General features: G+C 40.8%; 1 protein-coding gene across 1 annotated transcript in view; it reads right to left on the reverse strand.

Annotated features, from left to right (window-relative positions):
- The window catches only part of FN1 (fibronectin 1), a 78,988-nt gene continuing 53,775 nt past the window's right edge, over positions 839-26,051 (reverse strand). Inside the window, 20 exon segments of the mRNA XM_003133642.5 lie at positions 839-1,595; positions 2,211-2,321; positions 5,154-5,260; positions 5,781-5,906; positions 8,039-8,203; positions 10,715-10,853; positions 11,793-12,259; positions 13,206-13,295; positions 14,719-14,898; positions 15,137-15,226; positions 16,307-16,483; positions 17,377-17,464; positions 19,227-19,414; positions 20,621-20,890; positions 21,710-21,823; positions 22,732-22,887; positions 23,422-23,586; positions 24,253-24,369; positions 25,355-25,450; positions 25,453-25,623. Coding sequence (XP_003133690.2) covers positions 1,524-1,595; positions 2,211-2,321; positions 5,154-5,260; positions 5,781-5,906; positions 8,039-8,203; positions 10,715-10,853; positions 11,793-12,259; positions 13,206-13,295; positions 14,719-14,898; positions 15,137-15,226; positions 16,307-16,483; positions 17,377-17,464; positions 19,227-19,414; positions 20,621-20,890; positions 21,710-21,823; positions 22,732-22,887; positions 23,422-23,586; positions 24,253-24,369; positions 25,355-25,450; positions 25,453-25,623 — 3,089 coding nt within the window. The 3' untranslated portion in view covers positions 839-1,523.

Raw genomic sequence — 26,051 nt, forward strand, 5'->3', positions numbered from 1 at the left:
TTAATTTTTTACTGATTAATAATTAACTATTCCCAGTGCCGATATTTCACTATTCTGGAAGCCAGACTTAATCTCAAAATTTTGTTTGTTCCCCAAAGTTAGACTGAAAGGAAATGGCCCTTGCAGACCAGGGCTATGCAAACTTAGTTCATCTGGGGAACCCTCAGTGTCAGCTCGTGTGAAATAAGACAAGTTGGATTGAGATTGAGGTTACTATATGACAGCGTTTCCCTAAGATAACACTCCTTTATGCTATATGAGGGAGGGAAGAATTATAATGGTTAGAAGAGAACAAAAAGCTAGCAAGTTAATTTTTTTTTTTTTTAAAGGCTGCACCTACAGCATATGGAAGTTCCCAGGCTAGGGGGTGAATCAGAGCTATAGCTGCCGGCCTACCCCACAGCCTTGGCAACTCAGGGTCCAAGCCTTGTCTGCGACCCACACCACAGCTCACAGCAATGCCAGATCCTTAACCCACTGAGCAAGGCCAGGGATCGAACCCGCAACCTCGTGGTTACTAGTCGGATTCATTTCCTCTGTGCCACAATGGGATCTCCCTTTTTTTTAAGCAAGGTAATATTTGAATCTACCTAAATCTGGTAAAGCAGAAAACATAAAACTATCTCTATTACTGAAGAGATAGAATGATAAAGACTGAATCTGGGTTTTTGGAATGACAGATTTAGAAAACACTGTACTTAAATGACCAAAACTTAGAGAGCTGTGCGTATCATAGATTTTCAAATGTTTGCTAAATCATAAAGGAGAAGAAAATTCATGAGGATTCTTATTTTTCTTCACATTTCTCTATGTAAAAAAAGAAACCACCACATTAAAATTGTGGAATGTAAATCTTTTACTAAACAGTTGTCTTTCCACAGTAGTAAAGCTTTGGCACGTACAGTATAAAAAATAATCACCAACCATAATTATACCAAATTCCTCTTATCAACTGCCTACTAACTGTCTTCAATACAATTTGATTCCATATAAAAATACTGGGAAAAATTGATAAATAACAGGTAAGAGAAAGATATTTCTAGGCAATTACCAAAGTCATCTGGAAAAAGTGAGTACTGTGGATATTTTAAATATCACAGTAACAAGGATATGCTGTTCCTACAATATTGCGGGCCAGACAGTTAAGTGGAAGCAGAAGTGTTTGGGTAACTTTCCTACTTAAAATTTTTGGTAATATCATTTCAAGACATTTTGCATCTTGGTTGGTACATGTGCAACCCTACTGATCCCAATTCAGATCACAAGTTAGAATCATTTCATTTAAAATATTGAGCGGTACTGAACACTTTGGAGAGCAGGCCATGTACTGCCATTTATGAGAAAAGTCTCAAAACACTCCCAGGGTGATGCTTGGAGAAGCTGTGAGTTGAGCTGAAGCTGAAGAAATTACTCCAGAGCAAAGGGCTTAAGAAAGAAACAAACTGGGATGGGGTCTGCTAACATCACTCCAGTTTGGATGGACCTTGGCAGAGATCCGTGCTTGTTTCTCCAGCTTGGAAATTTTACTCTCGGGAATCTTCTATGTCAGCCTGTACATCTAAAGGCATGAAGCACTCAATTGGGCAGTTGACATTCTGTTAAAATAGAAGAAAGCCAATTAACAGCAAATACAATAGAGTCTATGGAAAAACAGGGAAAAAAGCGGGGATGGGGTGGGGGTGGAGAGTGGCTTCTCGGACAATTACTTATAAATAGAATGTTTTTAGCTTTAAGAACCTAGCAGTTTACCGGGCCATAGGAGATGGTCAAGCGTTTAATATGTTACAACTTAAACTATGTTAGGATACAATAGTCTATTCTTTCGTCATTCAAAGGATTTTTTAGGAGTTCCCATGGTGGCTCAGTGTAATGAATCTGACTAATATCCATGAGGACTTAGGTTTGATCCCTGCCTTTGCTCAGTGAGTTAAGGATCTGGTGTTGCCATGAACTGTGGTGTAGGTCACAGACATGGCTCGGATCCTGCATTGCTGTGGCTGTGGTGTAGGCAGGCAGCTGCAGCTCTGATTCGACTCCTAGTCTGGGAACTTGCACGTGCTGCGGATATAGCCCTAAAAGGACAAGATAAAATAAAATAATAAAATAGTTTTTAAACATCTGGTTCATTCAGAAGAATGAGAGAAACAGACTCCCTATTCTGTGTCTAATTGCATTTAGGGGAGAAGCATGTGGGTTGCAAGTGCACTTACGGTGTTTGTTCTCTGATGGTATCTCTGTGAATACTGGTTGTAGGAGTGCCCGGTGGAGCCTTCGGGACCGAGTTCAGCCCCTGGTCTGCGGCAGTTGTCACAGCGCCAGCCCTGAGAGAGCAGAGACATGTAGTCAGATGGACTTTAGGACAACATAGAACGTCACAATTTAGTGCTTGCATCAAAGAAGAATGTCCGCTCTTACGAGTTGTCAGAATATATGCAGTTAATCACAAAGGGAGTTTTGATGATAATGATTTCATGCATTGATCACTCACAAAATATATGTTGGCTAATCCCTCATAGTTTGTAACTGCTTCTGTCTATTTATGCTTTTCCTTTCTCCTGAAATGTCTTTTGTTCCTATTCAAACCCCACCCGTCTGCTAAGGCTCCTTCCAGTCCCAGTTTAATGTCCACACTAGATGGGGGAAGAGGTTTACTAGAATCCTAGAACTTTTAAAAGGGATGTGAGATCACATGAATAAACACCTTCATCTTACAGGCAGGGAAAAGGAGCCCCAGAGGAGTGAGTGGCTGAGGAAGTGGGGAAGTCACACGTGTCTGTGGGTGGAGTGGGGCTGCCACCCAGCTGGCTGACTCCTGCTCACATTCTTTGTACAAGCACCGCAGCTTTACTTCCTTCCTAAAATTCCATGGTGGCCTGCCATCTGGATGGAGAGGGGATGACAATGGGGATGGGACCAAGCTGGGCCAGTGTGGCTTCTCCCTCTGATTTTGGCTAGAAATGTAAGGAAATGGGTCCACTCTCAACTGTTGCTCCTGAGCTGATAGAAGGTAAACCTGGAGCTACTGGACGTTATCTTTCTCACCATCAGCCTCACCTGCTGAAGGATGAAGCCAATGCAAAGGGATGAGGCAGATGAAACAGGAACCCCAGATGCATTGCTAGAGTGGCCCTAAAGCTGGTAGTTCCTGGGACTTTCCAGCTTTTTGAGCCTTCTTTTGCCTAAATTAACCTGAGCTGGACTTTTCTCTTACAACCCAAAGAACCCTAAATAATACAATCACTTTCTTTTTATAGTGTCAGCTAAATATTTCAGATATGTTTCTCCATTTAAAAGCATATTTCAGGAGTTACTATCATGGCTCAGTGAAAATGAATCTGACTAGTATCCATGAGGATGCAGGTTTGATACCTGGACTCCATCACTAGGTTAAGGATCTGGTGTTGCCATGAGCTGTAGTGTAGGCTAGCAGCTGCAGCTCCGATTTGACACCTAGCCTGGAAACTTCCATATACTGAGGGAGCAGCCCTAAAAAAAAAAAAAAAAAAAAAAAGCGTAGTCCCCATAATACCTATGACAATATGGGCAAATACCTATTTACAGAACCAATGAATCTTGCCTTCATATAAAAATGTCTTAAGCATTTCATTTAGCATGTTGCCTTAGAACAGGTGTCACACATGAAAGGGTTCACATGTGTAAATCATGAGGCGGAGAGGCTGAAGTGAGACTAAAACTGACTTTGCGACAAATTCACTTTCCATCATGCACTTCTACACTGAGCACAGGACCAGAGATGACTGAATTCTGTGATCACAGTCTTTATACGTGTTAATGAGAGACTGAGAAAGAGAGAAGAGAGAGAGAGACTGCCTCCCCACCCAATCACTAGTGATGGAATAAGATCAGAGTAGCTTCCCAGGGCTGCCCTCAACCAGACCTCTGAAAACCCTTCCCTGCTGTCAGTTAAGTCTTCCTAAAAACCATTTTCCATCACGTTCCCTTTTTCCTGGGCATCTGCAACTGGCTAATGCCAAAGGCATCAATCCGTAAATCTGACCTGGGGGTAGAGGGCTTGCCCTTCAATGGACCAGAATTTGCAAAGCTCTTGGGGATGGTATATTTTCACTGAAAACAAAGAAATAGTATTTCCCGTTGCCTTTGAGTTACAAGTCATTTTATTTTGAAATCCCAAATACTAGAGGAAAGCACAGCTTTTTATTTTTGGCTATGCCTGGGGCATGTGGAAGTTCCTGGGCTAGATATCGAACCTGAGTCACAGCAGTGACCCAAACTGCTGCAGTGACAATGCCAGATCCTTTTAACCCGCTGCTCTACAAGGGAACGCCAGTATTTTTTTCATTATATTGAAGTAGATGAGAAATGGCTGGGAAGTACCAGAATAAATAATGGACTCCAAGGCCCTCCCTAAGCGGCCCCCACTCCTTCCAACTGAATGTCTTGCCACAGGCAGTAGGCAGAGGGTTGTTTTGCTGGTGCCCTATGTTCCAGCTTCTTCCATCCCAGGGGGTATGCTCTCTCTGGTCTCCCTGCTTCTCCCTCCCTGACAAAATTTTAACCATCTTAAACCTCAGCCAATTTATGCTTCTCTTTTCCACAAGACCTCATTTGTTGCTATCAGCCTACTTGGGAACCGTATCATCAGACCCACTCAGAACCTTACTTAATCAGCCTTCCAGTATATGCCAATTTAATGTCTTCAACTATATCATTCAGAGCCAGTACCATTTCTCACTCCATGTCTGTCTGTCCCATATTCCTGAGCCCAGCTCTAGACCTATAGCAGGAATTGATTTTAGGACTAAAAGAGAATACAAAGAAGCGATATCTCCTTAGATCCAAGTATTATTCAAAATATTTAGCAACAGTGGCAGGGACACTTGCCCATCAGAATACAGCCAGAGGCCCAGGGCTACCCAGCATGTAACTTCTAGTTGCTGAAGAATAGAGGCAGTCAGAACAGTACATGTGGGAGAGTGACTGAGGCTGACACAGAGGGGGAGGACTGGAAAGGGGTATCCAGTAGCCTTATGTTGGCAGCTGGGTACCACAGGAAACAGGGCATTTCATCATTTCTTAAAGGGTACTACCACCTCTGTGTGCGCAGCACACACACAGTGCAGGGGCCTCCCCCCTTAAGTAAATCGAAGAGAGTTTGGCCTAACTGGTCTTACCCGCTGGCCTCCAAAGCACGTGCAGGAGCAAATGGCACCGAGATATTCCTTCTGCCACTGTTCTCCCACATGGTATGTCTTCCCATCATCATAACACGTCGCTTCATCTACAGGGACACACAAGTCAGAAGCACATGTAAGACTGAGACCAATGCAGATGTGCCCCCTCTATGGGGGTGGGCTCTGTTTCCTAAATTTGTATCATCGCACGTTTGTAACGTCCCACATGTTAGTGGGAATCATGTGTAAAGAGACGTACTGCTACACAGATCTTAAGGCAACTTTTCCCAAGATCAGACCTCATAGACTGGAAAAGGCTCAATGCTAAAATAGAGATTGTATTTCAAAAGTTGAATCTCAAGACCCATAAAGCTTTCTCGTAACATCCCACTGCAGATTATGGTCAAATGACTCAGGTTGGAAAAGTGCTCAGGTGCCCTTTAATAGCATTCAATCATAGCCATTTTCCAGGCTTGTCTCTGCTTTCCCAAATCAAGATTAACAAACCCACTGTTCACGCCTCTAGAAGAACTAAAGTCTCCAGTCATTTCCAGGGATGAGAGTTACAGCTCAGGAATGACGTGGGAGTGCTTAAAAAGGTCCTAAAAATGATCTGTGGCAACGTACGGGGATCACACTTGAATTCTCCTTTTCCATTTCCGAGACATGTGCAGCTCATCATCTGGCCATTCTCTCCCTGACGATCCCACTTCTCTCCAATCTTGTAATTCACACCATTGTCATGGCACCATTCTGGGGGTGGGGGAATCAGAGGAAAAGGCGTTATGGGCATGTTCAAGACAAGACAGTGACTGCACTGGGATATGTCACCAGATTTTCAAAGCCAGGTTTCTGGAAGGGGTGGCAAGGCAAGGTGAAGGTCATGATCCCTCCGACCAATCACTTTTTTGGTTAGATGTAAAAATATTATCTTTACATTTTAACATTTTCTCAGAATTTTAAAATCCAATTTATTCCATTTCACAAGACTAGCTAATGACCTTCATTTGAATGCTCCCTATTAAGGTTTAAAATTGGGAAAGCTAAAGTCAGAACCGAGTTGAGTTTTAGGAATAGAGATCATAGATGAAAAGTCACTTTTGGATTTACAGAGATCCTGGATACAGAATAGTTCAATTCACCAAAAAAAACAAAGATCAATTGATCTCTATAATAGGAAATGGGAAAGAAAAAACCTGTGTATCAAAACAAAACAAAAACAAACAAAATGATAAATCAATGGTTATCATTCCAACAAATAGGACTGGTTCTAAGGGATATCTCAAAGTCACAGTTCTATGTCTTTACTATACATAAAAGATGACTTATTAATCTTCCAAGTTTATACCAAAACAAAACAGATTTCATAAGTTTGTATAACAGACACAACTTCTTTCATTTTATCCATATGTCAGTCATTCCTTAAACTTTAAAAGTTATTCAACAATTATGACACCTAAGCAAGGAATATGTCAGTTGAGCCTAAGAATCACATAAATCAACTTACAGCTCTGCTCTCACAATTGTGCATAAGTACTTATACAGGTAATAAATGTACAGACTTAAAAATTCAATTTCAGGAGTTCCCGTTGTGGCGCAGGGGTTAACGAATCCGACTAGGAACCATGAGGTTGCGGTTTCGGTCCCTGCCCTTGCTCAGTGGGTTAACGATCCGACGTTGCCCTGAGCTGTGGTGTAGGTCGCAGACGCGGCTCGGATCCAGCGTTGCTGTGGCTCTGGCTTAGGCTGGTGGCTACAGCTCTGATTTGACCCCTAGCCTGGGAACCTCCATATGCCGTGGGAACGGCCCAAGAAATAGCAAAAAGACAAAAAAAAAAAAAAAAAAAAAAAAAATTCTATTTCAGAAACTAAAAACCACCTAATTGATGTTAAAACTTTCAACTCCTAAATAGCTCATAACACTTCTTTCACTCTTTCCACTTTCAGATGGTCAAGCACAGCAGTCTGCATTGAACAAAATAGTTATTTTCATATTTCAGTCCAAGTTAAACTATTTCATATAAAGTACCCTGAATATCTTTTAAAAATCTATTATGTTTTATCTCCCCCAATACAGTTTCTGGTTGTGTCCGTAGGAGGCTAGTTAGAAGGCATAATGTTAACACCTATAAAAATGAACAGATTTTTAATAATTATCACATCTCCTACAAACAAAGCATACATGAAAGATTTACAAATACTAATACTTAAATCTCAAAGCATGATAAGTAATTCCTAGGGTTATTTTAACTAAAAAAAAATGGAGATATTAAAAACCTCTTTATACTTTGAAAATCAAATATTTTTCAGTTGAAGTGGATTCTTAATTACCTACAAATGGATTATCTGTACTGGCTACTTGGCATGATTCAAGCTACCTGATGTGTGATATGAGTGTGTGTGACATGAGTGTGTGATATGTGTATATGTGAGATGTGAAAGAGTGTCTGAGTCTGTATATATCGATATGTGTGCACATACTTAGTTTGCATTAAAATAGAGTATTTGTGAGCATAAATGTTCATCCCTGAGCTCACTCAACACTAAATATTAAAAGAGATTTGGGGTGTCTCTGATACCCTTCATTAGACCTGGCTCCAAAGAGTTCGTTAATTTATATATTACCAAAAAAATTGTTTAGTTATATTACATTGCAAATATACTTTTAATTAGTAGTGGTATTGAAATACAACTGTTGAGATGAAGCAATTTTCAACAAGTAAAATTTCCCATCATTGTTACATGATGCAAAATGTTACTTTGAGTCAAGCAGTCTCCTCTCATCTGCTTCATGTTTGGAAGAGCCTGTGTCTGCCAAACATGCTTCCTTGGCCCCTTGTGCAAATGCATGGAACTGCAAGAGAAGGACAAAGCAAGCTACTCACTAGATGAATCACATCTGAAATGACCACTGCCAAAGCCTAAGCACTGGCACGAGAGCTTAAAGCCAGATTCAGATAATCGCTCCCACTCTTCTCCGATGGCATAATGGGAAACCGTGTAGGGGTCGAAGCACGAGTCATCCGTGGGTTGGCTTAGGCCTTGGTCAACTACATGAAAAAAAGGAGGAAAAAGCAAAAGAAAAAAAGAAAAAAATCATCTTATTGTGGTTTTAGATCATAAGAAGAAAACTGAATTATTGTATATAATGACTTATTCTAAAACAAAAGCCCCAGTGGTATTAAAAAGCCTTCACCTATCAATGCATCAGATGTTCTGATAGACAATGCTTAGATTTTGCTAGTCAGCATTGACACAAGCATCTTAAAAGAAGCCCATCTTTCATTTTTGCCATCAATTCTAAAAAAAATCATTTCTGATAAATCTAGCCTATAGAGCACGGAACAAATTGGGAGACCGTTTAAGCTAATTAAGAATCTCAATAGGAGGAGGGAGTTCCCTGATAGTCTAGTGGTTAGGATTCAGTGCTTTCACTGCTGCAGCCCAAGTTCAATACCTGGTCTGCGAACTGAGATGCCACATTAAGAGGCTGCATTCTCCAATCCCCCAAAAAAGAACTTTAATGGGACACAAAGGCTGGAAATTCTTATCATTATCTAAGTGACCCTAAGCTAGTTATTTAACATTTCTCTGCTTTATTTCCTTCATCTGTAATGTGGAGATAAAAAAAATTCCACCACTTGCTTGGGACTTTGTGAGGATTACATGAGATCATGAATTCAAAGCACTGGTCTATTGACAACACTTAAAAAGTGCTCACCAGATAAGAAATAATTATTAGAGGGCATCTTTTGCTTTTAATACAAAAGTCATAGCATTTTTAAATAAAGGATTAAAATGTGATCACATTTATATGATAGTCACTTTTGTGGCATTTTTTTGCATAATAGTGTAAAAAGCCTAGATTTTTGTACATTATTGTCATAATGGTTGGACTACTTTATCAATAAAACCAATGGTTCCATAAAAGAGCAAGCAATGGCATATCAATAACTTACTAATAATGGAGTCTCTTCATGTTGCCTATGATCTGGTCTTTATGTTTTAGGAAAGCTTATTTTACAATAATCTATGCCAACAAAGCATGCTTCAAATTATTCTGTAAAAACTAAATGAACTAACTTCCATAACTTTGAATATCACTGTGCATATTTCTTTTCACAGGACAAAAATCAAAAGCTCAAAAGCAATAGATATTTGAAGTGCCTAACCTTTTGAAAGGCATCATACTGGAAGAAAATAGAGTTTTGTTGAAACTAAGACATTGGAAATGTCTTACAGCCAAGAGAACCTGGCTAGAATGCAGAATACTGCGGGTGGGAATAAGGAGTTGGGAAGAAAAATGGAAGGAACTTACATTGCTACTAGGGGTTTCAATAACCCTCCTAAAAATAGCCAAGGATTACAGTTCCATGAGACTAAAGTTTTGGAGATGGCATCTCAAACAAAAAATAGAAAACAAAAAACGATGTGGAAAAGCACAAAGACCTTTGAGCTCTTGAAAAATCCCTTCCACGTGGCATTCTATTAGCAAAACCACACAAAACAAAAGATGTGCATTACCATGAACATATAACACAATAAGCACGAACTGATCCCTCCTCCTCCCCCCCAAACAAACTCAACTGCTTGATTCATAGGCATTTATACTTGTAAAAGAACACAGTCACCTATCAATGAGGAAGGAGGCCGCGGTTAAGGAACTGGTCCCAGGAATAAAATCTGCTGCTTGGCAGGCAGAATTTAGCATTCTCTGCTGATGTGAAATAGAGAACCCTCCAGATGGAAGATTCAAGATTCATCATTTTAATTATTCCCTATCTCATGTGTCTTGGTGAATCTTAAGTTGCTGCAGTTTGAAAAGCTATGTGATATATGACTGGTTTAAAAGGACTTTCCAGGTGCTTAAGAAAAAGTCAATGATCATTTAACCTCGATTGCATTCTTAGACCTATATAATCATGAAATTATATTTGGATAAGGGAGCTTTTTGGATGGAAATGGGCTATGTTGGTAGCATTTTACATCAGGAACAAAACCCAGATGGCGCTAATGTCTGCAGGTAAGGAATTTTCCTCGCGGGTAACCACTTTCAGTACTTAAACGTTACTCAGGAGGACAGCAACACGGTATAAAGAGGGCCTGGGAAAAGACATCAGGAGACTTGTGTCCAGCATCAAGCCTGGTGCTCACTAGCCGGAACTCAGAGTGTTGGACTAAATAATATTTGAAATCCCTTCCAGGCTTATCATCACAGCACTGAGACTCTATATATGTATGCTGGAGATGCAAAGATACTAGGATACTTTGAGGGGGAAATTATTGAATTTAAAGTTGCTCATTTACTTCACGGAATTAATTTTTCAAAGTCAAAAGATGACAGCAATGGGAGTTCTCTTGTGGCACAGCGGGTTAAGGATCCAGAATTGTCACTGCTAATAGCATAGGTTCGATCCCTGGCCTGAGAACTTTCACATACTGAGGGTGGGGCCAAAAAAAAAAAAAAAAAAAAGACAATAACAACAAAGGAAGAGTCACTTGAAGAAGCATCTCTGGTGTAGTCCAGAGCCTGTGCCTGGATAACCCAGATATTCACATACCAGAATTGCCCACAGTAACCACCTCCTCCCGAATCTTGTGCCTCTTCTGGTCTTTTAGTGCCTCCACTATGATGTTGTAGGTGGCACCTCTGGTGAGACCCGTCAAGGTGGCACTAGCAGAAGTTCCAGGAACTCGGAACTGCAATTATTGGCACATCCAAAGCGGGGGGGAAAAAGCATATGGTGAGGAATCGCCATGACTTTCCCTATTCTCTTGTCAATGACCTTAACTGTGTAAACTAAACAAAGAGAGACAAATAAAGGTGGAGGGTGTAAAGGTCCCAACCAGCCAAAGAGAGAAACGGAGCTGGAGTGACTGGCCCTCCTTTCTGCCTGCCAGATTTTCCTGCCAAAAATCTACCCTCGGTGCTCCACAGTTGCCATGAACCCTCAACTAATTCTACACTCAGCCTCCTCTTCATCCTGCTGTAGATGCAGGTCTGGCCAAGCCCACTGGGACCCCTGGCCATGCCTCCCCCTCATAGACGTGGACGCTCTGCCCGCCCTGTGGGAGATACATTCATCCTGCATATGTGTGTGGCATCTGGCCCCAACATGGGGGCCTTTAAACACTGTGGCATATCTTCAAACTCATGTGTCGAAGCTTGTAAATCTTCCACAGTGTCATCAGTTTTTAAAATTCTGCCACTTTCTAAAAATAAGAAAACAATAAAAATGGATATTGGCAAGACAAATGAAAGAATGGAGGTTTTAGAGAATCGATCACCTACAGGGACAGCTTCAGCCAAGTTCTTTCTCCTTTGACATCTCTCTCTCTTTTCTACAGTCATTTTTTTTTTTTTTTTTGGTGTATATATATTTGCCTCCCATGACTGAGACTGGTCAAAATGATTTTCTTCTCTTTACTAAACAAAGGCTAATGACACTTTTTGGGGACATTCCCTAAAGTAGAGCCATACTGAGATTAAAAAAAAAAAAAAAAAATCAGGACTTGAGCACGCCACCTTTCTAAGAGGGCCTCGACGTATGGCCACTTGACATCAGAGCTCTGGTCACTTCAGTAGCCTGACTCACTTTTCTCCCAGCCTGCCCAGAAGTGAAGAGGAAAGTTAATTACCTGCAAGGGTTCTTCATCAATGCCCACGGGATGACATGAAATGATATATTCAGAGCTTTCCTGGAATGGGGTCCATGAGATGGTTGTCTGAGAGAGAGCTTCTTGTCCTGTAGAAGCATTTGGATTGAGTCCCAGAACGTGAGGGTAGAGGTGATGGTCTACGTCTCCCCTGGGGACATGACCAACTTGGATCTCCTCATTTACATTCGGCGTATACGGTCCTGGCCTATGCCTTACGGGGGTGGCCGTTGTGGGCGGTGTGGTTCTCCTAAAACCATGCTCCTCAAAGATCATTTGTTGCCCAAGACTGGGCTGCTGACCAGAAGTGCCAGGAAGCTGAATACCGTTTCCAGTGTCATACCCGGGTTTGGTGACGAAAGGGGTCTTTTGAACTGTGGAGGGAACATCCAAGATCTCTGGTCCATGAAGATTGGGGTGTGGAAGGGTTACCAGTTGGGGAAGCTCATCTAGCCAAGAGAGGTTAGAGCCAAAAAAGCAAAGCGGGTTAAGCTCCCAGAAGTAGCAGCAGTAATCATTCTCAATTCAGGCAACAACGACTATTTATCAATCTGATCAAAGCCCCTGGAAAATGAGCAGCTCTTAGATCACAAAACACTTTTTTCCAGAAAGAAACCTTTCTGATTTTTCTCAAAGGTTTCTTTACAGTTTAGAAAGAAAAAAGTGTTAGTATGAATTTATCATACAAAGCTTTGAAACACTGAGCCCCGTAGAAGCTGCCTCTGCTCAAATTAAGCCCAACAGAACCGAAATGTGTGACCTTTTTTTCTCTTTTTCACTTGAGAATCCTGTCATAAGGACTAGAAACCAGATTAATTATATCATCATCTGAAGTATGAGAATTCCAGAGGTTTGACACAAATTTTTCATAGTTTGAAATGCTAACAATAGATTAAAATGCATATATACAACTTATTTTACAAATTCTCCCATCAGCATAAATAAGGCATTTTCTTCAAATTCAACTGATATTGGATAAAAAAGCCAGACATTATTTAGTTCCAAGTATCAGAAACCAAGTAATAAATAAAGACAAATGGGAAAAAAAGTTTTTCTCCCCCTACTTATTTTTTTTTTTTAATATAACATTTTTAACCTCAACAGAGCGTATAGAAGAGTAGCAACGACCACAACTTGGCTTTTACGTTGTAACATCTGACTTGAATTTTTTAAAGGTGAATAAAAGGCTTTTATATTGACTGGCTAAGAAAAAGTAGAACTGAACGCTGCAGATTATGTTAGGCTATTCCTGCTGTCAAAGAGCACAACATACATGCTATGCTGTTAAAAAAACAAAAAAGTTCCAGGAGAAATGCATGGAAAACACCCTTTTCACTGCAAAACGAATCATTTGTAATTAGTTTCGCCTTGGCTGTTACCTAGACTGCTCTTTACCTGTCCTTTTCCTCCCGATCAGAGGCTCACTCTTCTGATTGTTCTTGAGGGCAATGACCTGGATTGTGTACTCGGTTGCTGGTTCCAGACCTGATGGGAGGACAAATCATCATATCATATCCATGGGCTTAGCCAGTCAAGTAGAAGTGGATCTCACCAGAAGATGCTACTGGCAAGCAAGCATCCCCTCTTCAGCTGGCCCTTGGCCTCTTGCAAAGTAAAACTGACTTTGTTTTACTACCACAAACACCTGGAAACCCTGCATATGATGGCCACTTAGCAAATTAATTATCTTCCTATCAAGTCTGATACCTGAATAAGCACTTTTTTTTTTCCTTTTTCCTTTTTTTTGGGGGGAGGGGAGCAGGGGCTGCATCCTTGGCACATGGAAGTTCCCAGGCTAGGGGTTGAATCAAAGCTGCAGCTTCCAGCCTATACCACAGCCATAGCAAAGCAGGATCTGAGCCTTCTCTGTTACCCACACCACAGCTCATGGCAACATCGGATCCTTAAGCCACTGAGCAAGGCCAGGGATCAAACCCGAGTCCTCATTGTCACTGGCAGGGTTCGTTATGGCTGAGCCACCATGGGAGTGCCCCCGAATAAGCACCTTTCCTCTAGCGTGTCCTGGGTATTCTCTTACTATGCTGTCTTATCTGCCCTTTTGAATTCAAGAAACTCTACCAGCATTGGACACTGCCAGTGGAACGCATATTTGGGAGAGGTCGATGCAGACTGTATACATGAATCTATTTAGGCGTAACAACCAGTGGGCTCTCAGTGTCAGGATCAATGAAAAATTACTTTACACGAAAGCACTCTGCAGGAGAGCGTGATTGCTCCTCGCATGGTCTCTGTAGGAAGCACCCAATTCAATGCCTTCCATATCTGATTCTATTTTCCTGTTCCCAAAGTTTCTGAAAAAGCAGTGTCTCTTTCTGGTACCTGTGCGTTCTATAGCATTTAAAGTCCAGATGATACCATGCATACACAGTTTGAAATTTTAGTCTCTTGGACAAAAATGACACCAGAGGCCTGTGATCTCTTATTCCCCATCCCAAGCACTCGCTCCAATTTGCATGGTTGGGAATCACTTTGCCTCAAGACCTAAACTGGATAATGAGGGCAATGGCAGGTGGCCCTCTGGGCAATCCTGCAAGCTAGCATTTCTTTAGGTTGCTGAGTGAAAGGACAGCATCACCATTTGCTCGCTTGCTTTGAAAAATGTCTTTTTCTAGGACTGAACTGATAGGTGTCTGGTGAACATACAACACATAGAAAGATTCTAGTTATACCATTATGACAATATGGAAATTATTGCATTTTCACGAATTCATGACTTCTGAGATACATTGAGCCCTAGAGCTCCTACACAGAAAATGTTTTTTGAAGTTATGAGAAACAGAGCTTCTTTTTCTCCTGGTACAGCACCAAAGACACAGTTGGAGTCTGCTAAGCACTTTGTGTGCCCTAGGGAGTAAGGAGGATAATGACAGCATGGAAGCAGCAATACCAGTAATAGTAGCTTCTGTGACACCAGGGCGGGGCCGAGGGACCACTTCTCTGGGAGGGGACCCAGGCTTCTCATACTTGATGATGTAACCAGTAATCTTGGCACGGGGTGGCTGCCATGATACCAACAAGGAATTGGGTGTGGTGGCCAGGAAACGCAAGTTGGATGGTGCATCGATGGCTAAGGGAAAACAAAATTATGACTCTAAGAAAATGAATAACCAAGACCATTATTCCCACACTCTTTTCCCAGCCCTTAAAAATGAACTTGAGAGACTCTGAGCATTCCATAAACTGTAAAGATGTTCACTATGATCTATAATATAAAAATATCGACTTCATTTTTGTTTCTCAAGTTCATGTGACTGATCACTTATACATCTAAGTCAGTGGCATTTCTTAGTAGAAAGCGTAGTTACCAGTGGAGGCATCGATGACCACAGGGGAGCTCCGGGCATTGTCATTCAGGGTGTACAAGTAGATCTTGTAGTCAGTGCCGGGTTGTAAACCTGGGATTTGTGAAGAGATGATTTTTATCTGATCTTCACTTACTAGGAAAAACTTCAAACGCTTCTGCAATTTTCATGGTTCCTTCTACCATATAGACCATGGAAGTGGTTCATATTTGAACAATAAATTAGAGCATGGTGTTAACTGTTAACGAGGAAAATATCTCAAAATAAAGTCACTGATGCATATGAAGACATTGGCTAAAGTAAATTTTAAAATATGAAAATTCTGTGTTAGAACAGGCCGTCTTGGTGACAGAGGTAAGCAGCTATTGACTGTTTTATCAGATGGTCACTGGTTAGTAAATGGAATCAGAACTTTAAAGCTCAGAGACCTAAATTAACCCAGATATTGAACATTCTCTGACATCAACTTTGACCTCTTTGATTGATTTTTTAAATTTAAATTTGCAGGAGTTCCCATCGTGGCTCAGTGGTTAATGAATCCGACTAGGAACCATGAGGTTGCGGGTTCGATCCCTGGCCTCGCTCAGTGGGTTAAGGATCCAGCGTTGCAGTGAGCTGTGGTGCAGATCGCAGACATGGCTCGGATCCCACATTGCTGTGGCTGTGGCACTGGCCAGTGTCTATAGCTCCGACTGCGTCCCTAGCCTGGGAACCTCCATATGGCATGGGTTCGACCCTAAAAAAGATAAAAAAATGAATGAATAAATAAATAAATAAATTTAATTTTGCTTTGTAATCTACATAAATGTTAAGAACTATATACTATCATTGAAGTTTTTTTTTTTTTTTGGTTTTTAAGCAAAACCGAAGTATTATTTTAATTTATTTTTTAAATACATTATGTATAGTTTTTTTTCTTCCTAAGGGTTCATTGACAAAGGATCAAATTTGATGAATGACACTTAGGCCATTTCTCTGGCAAACATTAGACAAAACCGGGCATTCACAGGACAAAATATTTTTGATCCTGAGATGAAAATAAAATTTTAAAAAATAGAGATGGTTATCATCAAACACTGAAGATAAATTTAATCTGTGTCAGTGGCAGAAACACTGGTCAGCTACTTTGTGAGTAGCAGTTAATATATGTGGGCAGTGCAGGGAGTCCCTGACCTGTGATGGTGTAGCTCCTGACATCTGGCTTGATGGTTCTCTGGATTGGAGTCTGGCCATTGGCTGGGACGGCATCAACTTGGAAGCCGGTGATCGTCTCAGTCTTGGTCCTCCAGCTAATGGTGATGGTGGTCTCAGTAGCATCTGTCACCCGGGCCCTTCTTGGAGGACTGACATCTGCATGGGGCGACAGCCAGAGATTATTGCCTGGCTGACTCAGAGAGGTAAGGTTTTGATATTTTAGAACGTTTCTTTACTACACACCAAATACATCAATTTCTATACATGACAAATGTGTAGATTTTTCTCCCATGGCATCCAGACAGAAAAACTGACAGTAATTAGGAAAAATGAAAATATTCACTTAGTGTACCCTTATTTATTTATTTTTTTTTTGAAGAAATGAAAAGCTTTACAGATACTGCCAGTAGTTCCCAAGGCTGTCTTAAATATCTACAGATACCTCAATAAGTGTTAAAATTATTAAGTTATTATAATATGAAATATGTGTTGTAATATAAAGAAGTATATATTATATATCATAACCTACAGTATACATATAATAATGTATTGCTAGTATTTTGTCATTCTTATAGAGAGTCATATTTTTTCTCAACAGATAAAACACAATCCTTATTTTGCAGCTGAGAAAACTTTGACACATTATGTGATTTCTGAAAAAGAAAAACTGGATTATTGATATGGCAGAAAACTAGAATCTGGACTAATTTTGTCCAATATTTATTACACCATTAAGATACAGCAGAAGCCAGCATGTCTTCCTAAAACCGAGCTCTGTGGAAACAAAGTCTAACAAGTAGAACATAAACTAGGTCCTTGTCCTAGTTCGCAGCACCAACACTATAAGTGATTCCATTTATGTGCCATGAGACAGCTTCCTGGAGAGGCATAGAAGGTGACAGTTGTAACTCAAAAAAGAGGGGCAAGCAAATCAGTTTCTAACCCAGGAATCATTCCTTGGTTAACTTAGTGATCTAGAAAGGCATTTGCCAACCTTCAATTTCTGTTTCTATGGAATGTCTGTTGACATTAAAAGTTTGACTACTCACTCTCCAGGGTCGTGACAACTCCCTGAGCTGGTCTGCTTGTCAAAGTGTCCTTAAGAGCATAGATGCTCACTTCATACTTGGTGGCCACCTAGAAAGAAGGGCATGGTAAGCTTTAGCAGTGTGATCTTCTAAAGCACAGGCAATTTTCTTCCCAGAATTAAAAAAAAAAAATGCAATGGTTAGAAAAGAAAAAATAAACCAGCAAAACTTGCAGAACTGTAAGTGCTAGATTAATTTCATTCCTACAGTGCAGGTGATTGACAACATATTTAAATTACATGAATTTAAAAATGCACTTGGGGTTAAGCCCAAGTGAGCCATAACTTATAATAAGTTGATATAAAATAAGGAAAACAGGTATTAGCCTTTTTTTTTTTTTGTCTTTTATAATCTGACAGGTACAAATTATGATTTTTTTCTATGGAGTTCCTGTCATGGCTCAGTGGAAACAAATCTGACTAGCATCCAAGAGGACACAGGTTAGATCCCTGGCCTTGCTCAGTGGGTTAAGGATCCACAGTTGCCTTGAGCTGTGGTGTAGGTCACAGATGCAGCTCAGATTCCTCATTGCTGTGGCTGTGGTGTAAGCCAGCAGCTACAGGTCTGATTCAAGCCCTAGACTGGGAACCTCCTTATGCCGAAGGTACAGCCCTAAACACACACACACACACACACACACACACACACACACACACACACACACACACACACACACACACACACACGAAAATCATGATTTTTTTCTGATCCAGAGAGCCAAAGGGAATGCTCTAGGCTTTCTCTGAACCCTCTTTTTGTAGTTTCTTCTGGAATGTTAAGAAGTACACCAGTTTCCTAGGTTCCTGGCTAGCATTCTGCATGTACAGGTAGAAGGATTAAAAATGATTTAAGGAAGGTTGGATCAGGTTCAGCTGGTTAAAGCTGGGAAATATTCTTTGCAAAGGTAACAGCTCAGGAAATGCATACCCAAGGTGGATTTGTGCATCCAACTTATGGATATATAAATTGCTCTGCCCTGCACAAATGCACACACAAAAAAACTTTTAAAGTAAACAGAATACATTTAAGGAGTTATGAAACATCCAAATTTACTGGAAATGCTTATTGTCACCATAAAGTAATTTTGTTATTATCATCTGGAAACACTTAAGTCAACATAAAGTAATTTTACTTGATACAAATTTATAATAAAAGAAACCCAAAAAACAAAAAACAAGGAGTTTCTGTTGTGGCTCAGCAGGTTAAGAACCCAACATAGTGTCTGTGAGTATGCAAGTCTGACCTGTGGCCTCGCTCAGTGGGTTAAGGGTCCCGGTTTGCTGCAAGCTGTGGTGTGCATCACGGATATGGCTCAGATCGGTGTTGCTGTGGCTGTGGCACAGACCAGCAGCTCCAATTTGACACCTTGCCCAGGAACTTCTATATGTTGCAGATGTGGCTGCAAAAAGGAAATTTTTTAAATGACAATAAAATTAATTTGATGTCAAAGGTAAAGAACACAGATTTTTTTTTTCTTTTTTCTTTTTAGGGCCGCACCTGCGGCATATGGAAGTTCCCAGGCTAAGGGTCAAATTGGAGCTGCAGCTGCCAACCTACGCCACAGCCTCAGCAACGCCAGATCTGAGCCACATCTGCAACCTATGCCGAAGCTTGCAGCAACGCCAGATCCTTAACCCACTGAGCAAAGCCAGGGATTGAACCCACATTCTCATGGATACTGGTCAAGTTCCTAACCCGCTGAGCCACAATGGGAATTCCAAACACACATTTATTATATTATATGTCCATTACCTTAAACTGTGGAAGAGATGACCTACTCTTTCTTTCCAACGAAAAAGGACACTTCTTACCATGAGTCCTGATACGACCACAGAGGAGCTATCAGGAGCAAGGTTGATTTCCTTCATTGGCCCGGTCTTCTCCTTGGGGGTCACCCGCACTCGATACCCAGTGAGCTGAACGTTGGGGGCTGTCCACTGGGCAGTCAGGCTTGTGGGTGTTACCTGAGTGAACTTCAGGTTGGTTGGTGCAGGAATGGCTGTTGGGATGGTCATTAGTTAGAGGTTATCTCATAGTAAATGGGGAAAAAGAGAAAATAAAGTGAATTCCAAGAAATAGATTTTGCTTGTTTGATTGGGTGGGTGCCCTGGTCAAGCAGAGATTCAGTACCAGAAAGTCCAAAAAAGGATGCAAAATGAAGAAAACATTTGCTGAAAAAAATGCGTGTTTTTTTTTTTTTTTTTTTTTTTTTTTTTTTTAATCTGCAAGGGCTCAGAATCACTGGAAACATTTGGGCAAATGCCAGAACTCTAAGAGACTTTAGGTTTTAGAAGTTGTTTTATGGTTTCCCTTATAAAAAAAAAAAAGTCCAATTGGCTAATGGGCCATTAGGATTGATTTTCCATTTCTCTGGAAAGATAAGCAGTAGCCCTTTTCTTTTATAAATTATCTTTGTATGGAAAACCATTTCACAGAGTTTTCCATTCTCCAAAAGATGGAATTATGGTTTTATTCCCTTTGTTTGGACCCCACGGCAGATATCAGAAATTTGAAGTATTCTCTGTGGTGCAGCGTAAGAAGAAAACTGGCTCACAACAGAAGCAGAAAAGAGAAGCAAAGAGCAATAATACAGATTGTCACCTCCAGGGTTTATGCTGTCACAAGGACACATCTTTAGCGTTCCACTCTGCTTCAGAAATAAAGCACAAGAGCATAAAGTATCGTGGAAGGCATCTGCCCTAGTAACTATTTCCTGTGTGTCTGATTCTCAATCCTTGAAGCAAATTATTCACCCAGCACATGATCTCTAAGCAGAGAAGGAAGCTCTTACCCATGTGTTCTCAGAATCATGCTGCTCTGAAATGGCCCAGTTTGGGTTCCTTTTTTAGAGTAAGCCCTAGGATGCCAAATTTCTTTCCTTTACACATAGTGACCCTAACTACAGGGAGTCATGGCTCAGGAAACTATCCACAATTTTAGTGTTATCATCAAATGTCTCGCTTTATGGCCGTGTTGGCAAGCCAATTTACTCCAAAATTTCTTCTTGTTAGTTTTTACCTACATGCCACTCACCTACACTTCATCGCTTATTACTACTCCTCTTTAAAGAGGGTCTTTCCTGAGAGTGGCTGCTTTTTTGGTACCCCCTTACATGGGACTCAGTAGCCCAATAAAGTATACTTCATTCAGCAGGGCTTAAAGCCGCTGCTCCCATGAGCACCCAGTGGTGCAGTTCACGATATACCTGTGGACTGGGTTCCAATCAGGGGCTGGCTCTCCATATCATCGTGCAAGGCAACCACACTGACTGTGTACTCAGAACCCGGCCTGAGGCCTTGCAGCTCTGCAGTGTCTTCTTCACCATCAGGTGCAGGGAATAGCTCATGGATTCCATCCTCAGGGCTCGAGTAGGTCACCCTGTACCTGGAAACTTGCCCCTGTGGGCTTTCCCAAGCAATTTTGATGGAATCGACATCCACATCAGTGAATGCCAGTCCTTTGGGGCGATCAATGTCTGTTAGGCAAATTAACGGTAAGAAGTTATGTGAAAAGCAAGTTGCGAAATAAGCATTTTTATAACATGCAAAGCAGTTCTGTAGATACCATTTTCCTTTGATGAATTAAACTCCAATTAACCCACCATTAGAAGGAAAATTACTTGACACTTGCTTTGAGTTTTTTTGGTTCTGTTAATATTTAATGTTGCGTCACCAATTAAAATGTGGGTGTATGTGAGCTATATAGACACCCTGCAAAATGTCCCCCAAATGGGGATTTATTTATATTAATTTTAAGATATTCTACCAAGATTTGTTTTTGCAATGTGATGTTAGTCTCATAGACCGGGATTTTTTCACCTTGGAAGTGGTAAAGTTGATTTTCAACATAACATTCAGATTGTTATAACCTTTCTTTAATCCCCCCCACCCCCACCCCTGCAACCTCGTTAAGCATTTACATTAAACGCTGGTCCAGCTACAGTCTGGTCCAGCCACGAGTATTCCAAACACAATAGCTTCATGAGGCACAGTTCAATCAACTTTACCACGCCAGTTGTAGAAAAGAAGGTGCTAGCAAAATATTTATTTTGTAGCTTTGTTATAGGCAAATAAGATTTTGCTGAGGCCATTGGAGCAAAAGAAATTCAAAGCACAGCAACTAACTCTGGTTGGTTCCATAACTTCTTTCCCTATGTTGTTTATATACGTTTATCGCTTGGCAATGAGAAAGAAAAACGTTTGTAAAGGGCTTAGCCCAAGATACAAACTCGGTATGCAGATGCCTAAGAATGAAATTTGACCTTGAATGTGGAAAAGAGACAATGGTTACATACTGGTTACCGCTGTCTGAACCAGAGGCTGACTCTCTCCGTTTTGATTCTGAGCGTAGACACTAACCACATACTCCACTGTGGGCTGCAAGCCTTCTATTGTCATTTCTGTTTGATCTGCAAAGGGAGTGAAAAACAAAGGCAGCATTGATGTCATTAGATGTGACTTTCAGAGTCTGGTAGTAAATGCATGGTGGCCTGGAATTTGCAGAATTATACGGAAGAATTGCACATGGCTTTCCTCATGGACAAACATGCTCATTGCTAATACAAATTACCACTGGAGTGGAGCCATGCTAAGGGATAAGCTCTAAAACTGAATATGATCCTGCCAACAATGAACGATGCTGCTCTTGAAAAATGAAAATTAACTTGGTCTTTAGATACTGTCTTAGGACCCTAATTCCATAACTTTTTTTTTTTTTTTGTCATCTCAGGGCTGCACCCACAGCATATGAGGTTCCCAAGATAGGGGTCGAATCAGAGCTGTAGTCGTTGGCCTATGCCACAGCCACAGCAATGCCAGATCTGAGTCACGTCTGCGACTTACACCACAGCTCAAGGCAACACCAGATCCTTAACCCACTGAGCGAGGCCAGGGATCGAACCTCTGTCCTCAAGGATGCTAGTCAGATTCATTTCCACTGAGCCACTATGGGAACACCCCATAATTTTTTATATGACAACAAAAACAAAATCTAAAAGGATCTTTAAAAAGTCAGTTGCACCCATCTCTCTCTTCTTGGTGTGCACGGTAAGCAAAACCACAAAGACGGATCAAATAATTTAAGATGTCCACACCATCAAACAGAACTACACATGTAAAAACAGAAATGCATTCATCCTAGACATTCTACTGTGGAGGGAGCTGGTAACAATCTTGAGCCCAAATTCACAAATGGGGAAACCTTGATACGTGATATGAAAGTGCTTAGTACTCAAAGCCAGGTGCCCATTTATTTAAAAAGGCATGTTGTGTGGTCTTAACTCTGCTTATCTTGCTATATGTGAGATGCTATTCTTACCTGGACCAACAGTTTTCGTTTTTGATGGTCCTGAGCCATTTTTAGGAGTAGTGGTCACTCTGTAACCAGTAACATGGGAACTTGAAGGCAGCCACCTGACACTGATGCTGTTGTCCTGGACATCAGTCACTTGCATCTGGGATGGTTTATCAATTTCTACAAATAGAAACCAGGAGAAACCAATGAATCCCCAGTCCATGGAGATACGCTGAAGAAGTCCTTGTCTCCAGCTCTGGTAAAGATAGAATAATAATCTCTTACTGCCATTAATGACACCCAGGTGTTTGTTTTGCAAAAACAGGGACAGCTTTGGGGAGGCAGTACATGCATCTTGATACCATTCCCTATTTTGAAGATGGCTCATCCATGCACAAAGAAACTACATTTCATGTAGATGTTTGTCTTCCTACCTTATCAGCTCATCCATTCATTCATAAACAAATATTTACTGAACATCCTCTATGCCTGTCTCTATTATAGGCACATGGCCTACATCGATCAACAAAACGGTCAAAACCTCCCAACCTCGGGTGTTTCCTTATGTATCTGTCTCAAAACTCTTTGAGACATAGCCATTGATTCATCTTATTAAAAAAGAAAATCAATTCCACAATGCAGAAAATAGTTTGGGAGAACATTGTGAAACCTCTCAGAGTAAATTAGCCTGTCTCTTCCCAGAGAAGTCGGTACCTGTTCGATAATCAATGGAAACGGGCTTGCTGCTTGCTGGGCTGTCCCCACGGCCAGTGACAGCATAGACGGTGATGGTGTAGTCTACTCCAGGCTTAAGGCCACTGATGGTAGCTGTAGACTTGCTCCCAGGCACAGTGAACTCCTGGACAGGGCTATTTCCTCCTGTTCGAAAAGGGGTTAATTCAAAGTGTGAGGGGCTGAGAGACACTTAAGGACTGATGAGTAAATGAATTAACATACTGAGAGCAGCATGTAAGTCACACCTTTGCTTCTTCCCCTCAAAAGAGTGCTATTAGGGCCTAAACAGAAAGGTTTATTTATTTATTTACTTATTTTTTAGGTATATTTATTTATGCACGTAGTAAGCCTTAAAGAGTCTGTGAACACTGGGAGAAAATTGCAGCTCATGCTATTTTAACACGCCAGCTTCAACACAAGGTAGATTTAGATTAGAAGGGGAAGAAGGTAAGTCCTTAACTCAATTGCATATATTGTTGACCTTTTTCAAAATCTTAATGGAACATATTCATGTTTAGTAAGTAAAATTTCAAAAATAGAGGAAGATAAATGTAATCACTTATCATTTCACCGCTGATAATATATCTGGGAATTTACAATCCTTCCTCAGCTCTCCTGTTCCCCTCTAGTACTAGAGGAACAACTTTTCATCTTGATTTTGCCACCAACTATGTCCCATATATTTCCCATATAAAAAGTCAAAGCTCCACTGACTGGCTCACCAAAGTTTCTGTAATTATGTATCTACTGCTGGGCTTTCAGGTTACCCACGACAGAATCAGGGTGTGAAGTAGCACTGCACTAACGCACCTGTTTCTCCATACGTGATCCTGTAATATCTCACTGTGACAGCAGGAGCATCCCAGCTGATCAACAGGCTAGTGGGGGTTGTGGCAATGACTTGCAGGTCCCTTGGAACATCAGAAACTGGAAAAAACATGGGAAAGTTTTCACATCTGTAACTTTCAAAAGTTGTCCAGATCCACCTTTCGATCATTTTCCAGATAACTGCTTTATGATTCTTTCATGTAATAACACAAATACTATATAAAATTAGCAAAATTAAAAATTATGAACAATGCAGGTAAGAGGTTAAGGAGACAATTCAAATCATAGTAAGGTGATTATTTAATGTTTAACATAACATTAAATTTATGTTAACCTGTTTAACAAATTATTAAATTTAAACACCAATTTAAACTTTTATGTTTTAAAATTTCTCATTTTGAAAAATTTTTAAACATAAAATTATAAAAATAATATATGAACACCCATTATTCCCTTCCCTTAGTATTTGGTAATTGTGACATCTGCCACACTTTTTCCCCTCTCCCTCTCTCTCTTTTTCTGTCTTTATCTATATCTTTTTGTTATAGCATTTGAGACTAAAGTACAGATATCATGAAGATAATTCTCCCTTAGTTATTTAAGTATCTATCTCCTAACAATGATGACATTATTCTATTAAAATAATTTTTTTTTTTTTTTTTTTTGCTTTTTAGGGCCACGCCTGCAGCATATGGAATACCCAGGCTAGGGGTAGAATAGGAGCTGTAGCCACTGGCCTACACTACAGCCACAGCAACGCCGGATCCTTAATCTACTGAGCGAGGCCAGGGATGGAACCTGCATCCTCATGGATATTATTTGGATTCGTTTCCAATGCGCCACAATGGGAATTCCTAAAATAACTTTTAATGGGACTCTGAAACAGTGTTTTCTGCAATTTGAATAAAACTTCAGTTATTAGAAATGCAGACATACCTAACTCAGGTGAGAAGTTATCTTCTTTAATATATTATCATAACATGACCTGTTTTTTTTAAGAGATGATGACTCAGACAACCCAAAGCTATGTCACACAGAAGCTACTGCCTGCATAAGAAAGTCCTCTGACCAGAAAACAAGTTACCTGTTGATTGTTGGCCGACCAAGGGAGGGCTTTCCTCTCTGCCATTAACAGCGACGATGCTGACCACATATTCCACGCCTGGAATGAGGTTGGTGAGGTGATGGAATTCCGAGAGGGGGGCACGCGATCTTCCCGAGGTCTTCCACCCATGTGCTCAGGGTGATGGCGGATCTTGTAGCCAGTGATGGTGGCGCGAGGAGCAATCCAGTACACAGTGAAAGAGTTGGCGGTGATATCAGAGAAGTCAATGCCAGTTGGGGAATCAAGACCTGTTTTTTCCACCCAGGGTAGGAAGGGAGAAAAGGGGAAAAAAAGACACCACTAATTTAGGAATTGAGGAAGAATGTAGGGGAAGGGAAAGTAACATCCACCCAATGTCTACCCTTTCCCACTGACACCGTGAACCACCATAACCTCAGGTTATGAGGCGCTGCTTCTAAGCCACAGATGAATTTCAAAATCATAAACTGACTCCATGCGAAATGGCCAACTCAAGTCTTCTTTTCTTTTTTCTTTCGCTAAGGATCCAAGTGATTTCTGCATCACATCTGAAGACAGGTGTTTGTGATATTCTGGGAATTGATGTTTTCAAATGCTTCAGTGTTCAAGTATTCTGTTTCTATCCTACAAGTGTATCTCTCTAAGTAGAGCAAGATCTACCCACTCTCAAAATAAGTGTTTGGCTCTCAAAGAAGCT

Source organism: Sus scrofa, chromosome 15 (assembly GCF_000003025.6).
Source record: "Sus scrofa isolate TJ Tabasco breed Duroc chromosome 15, Sscrofa11.1, whole genome shotgun sequence".
Lineage (NCBI taxonomy): Eukaryota > Metazoa > Chordata > Mammalia > Artiodactyla > Suidae > Sus > Sus scrofa.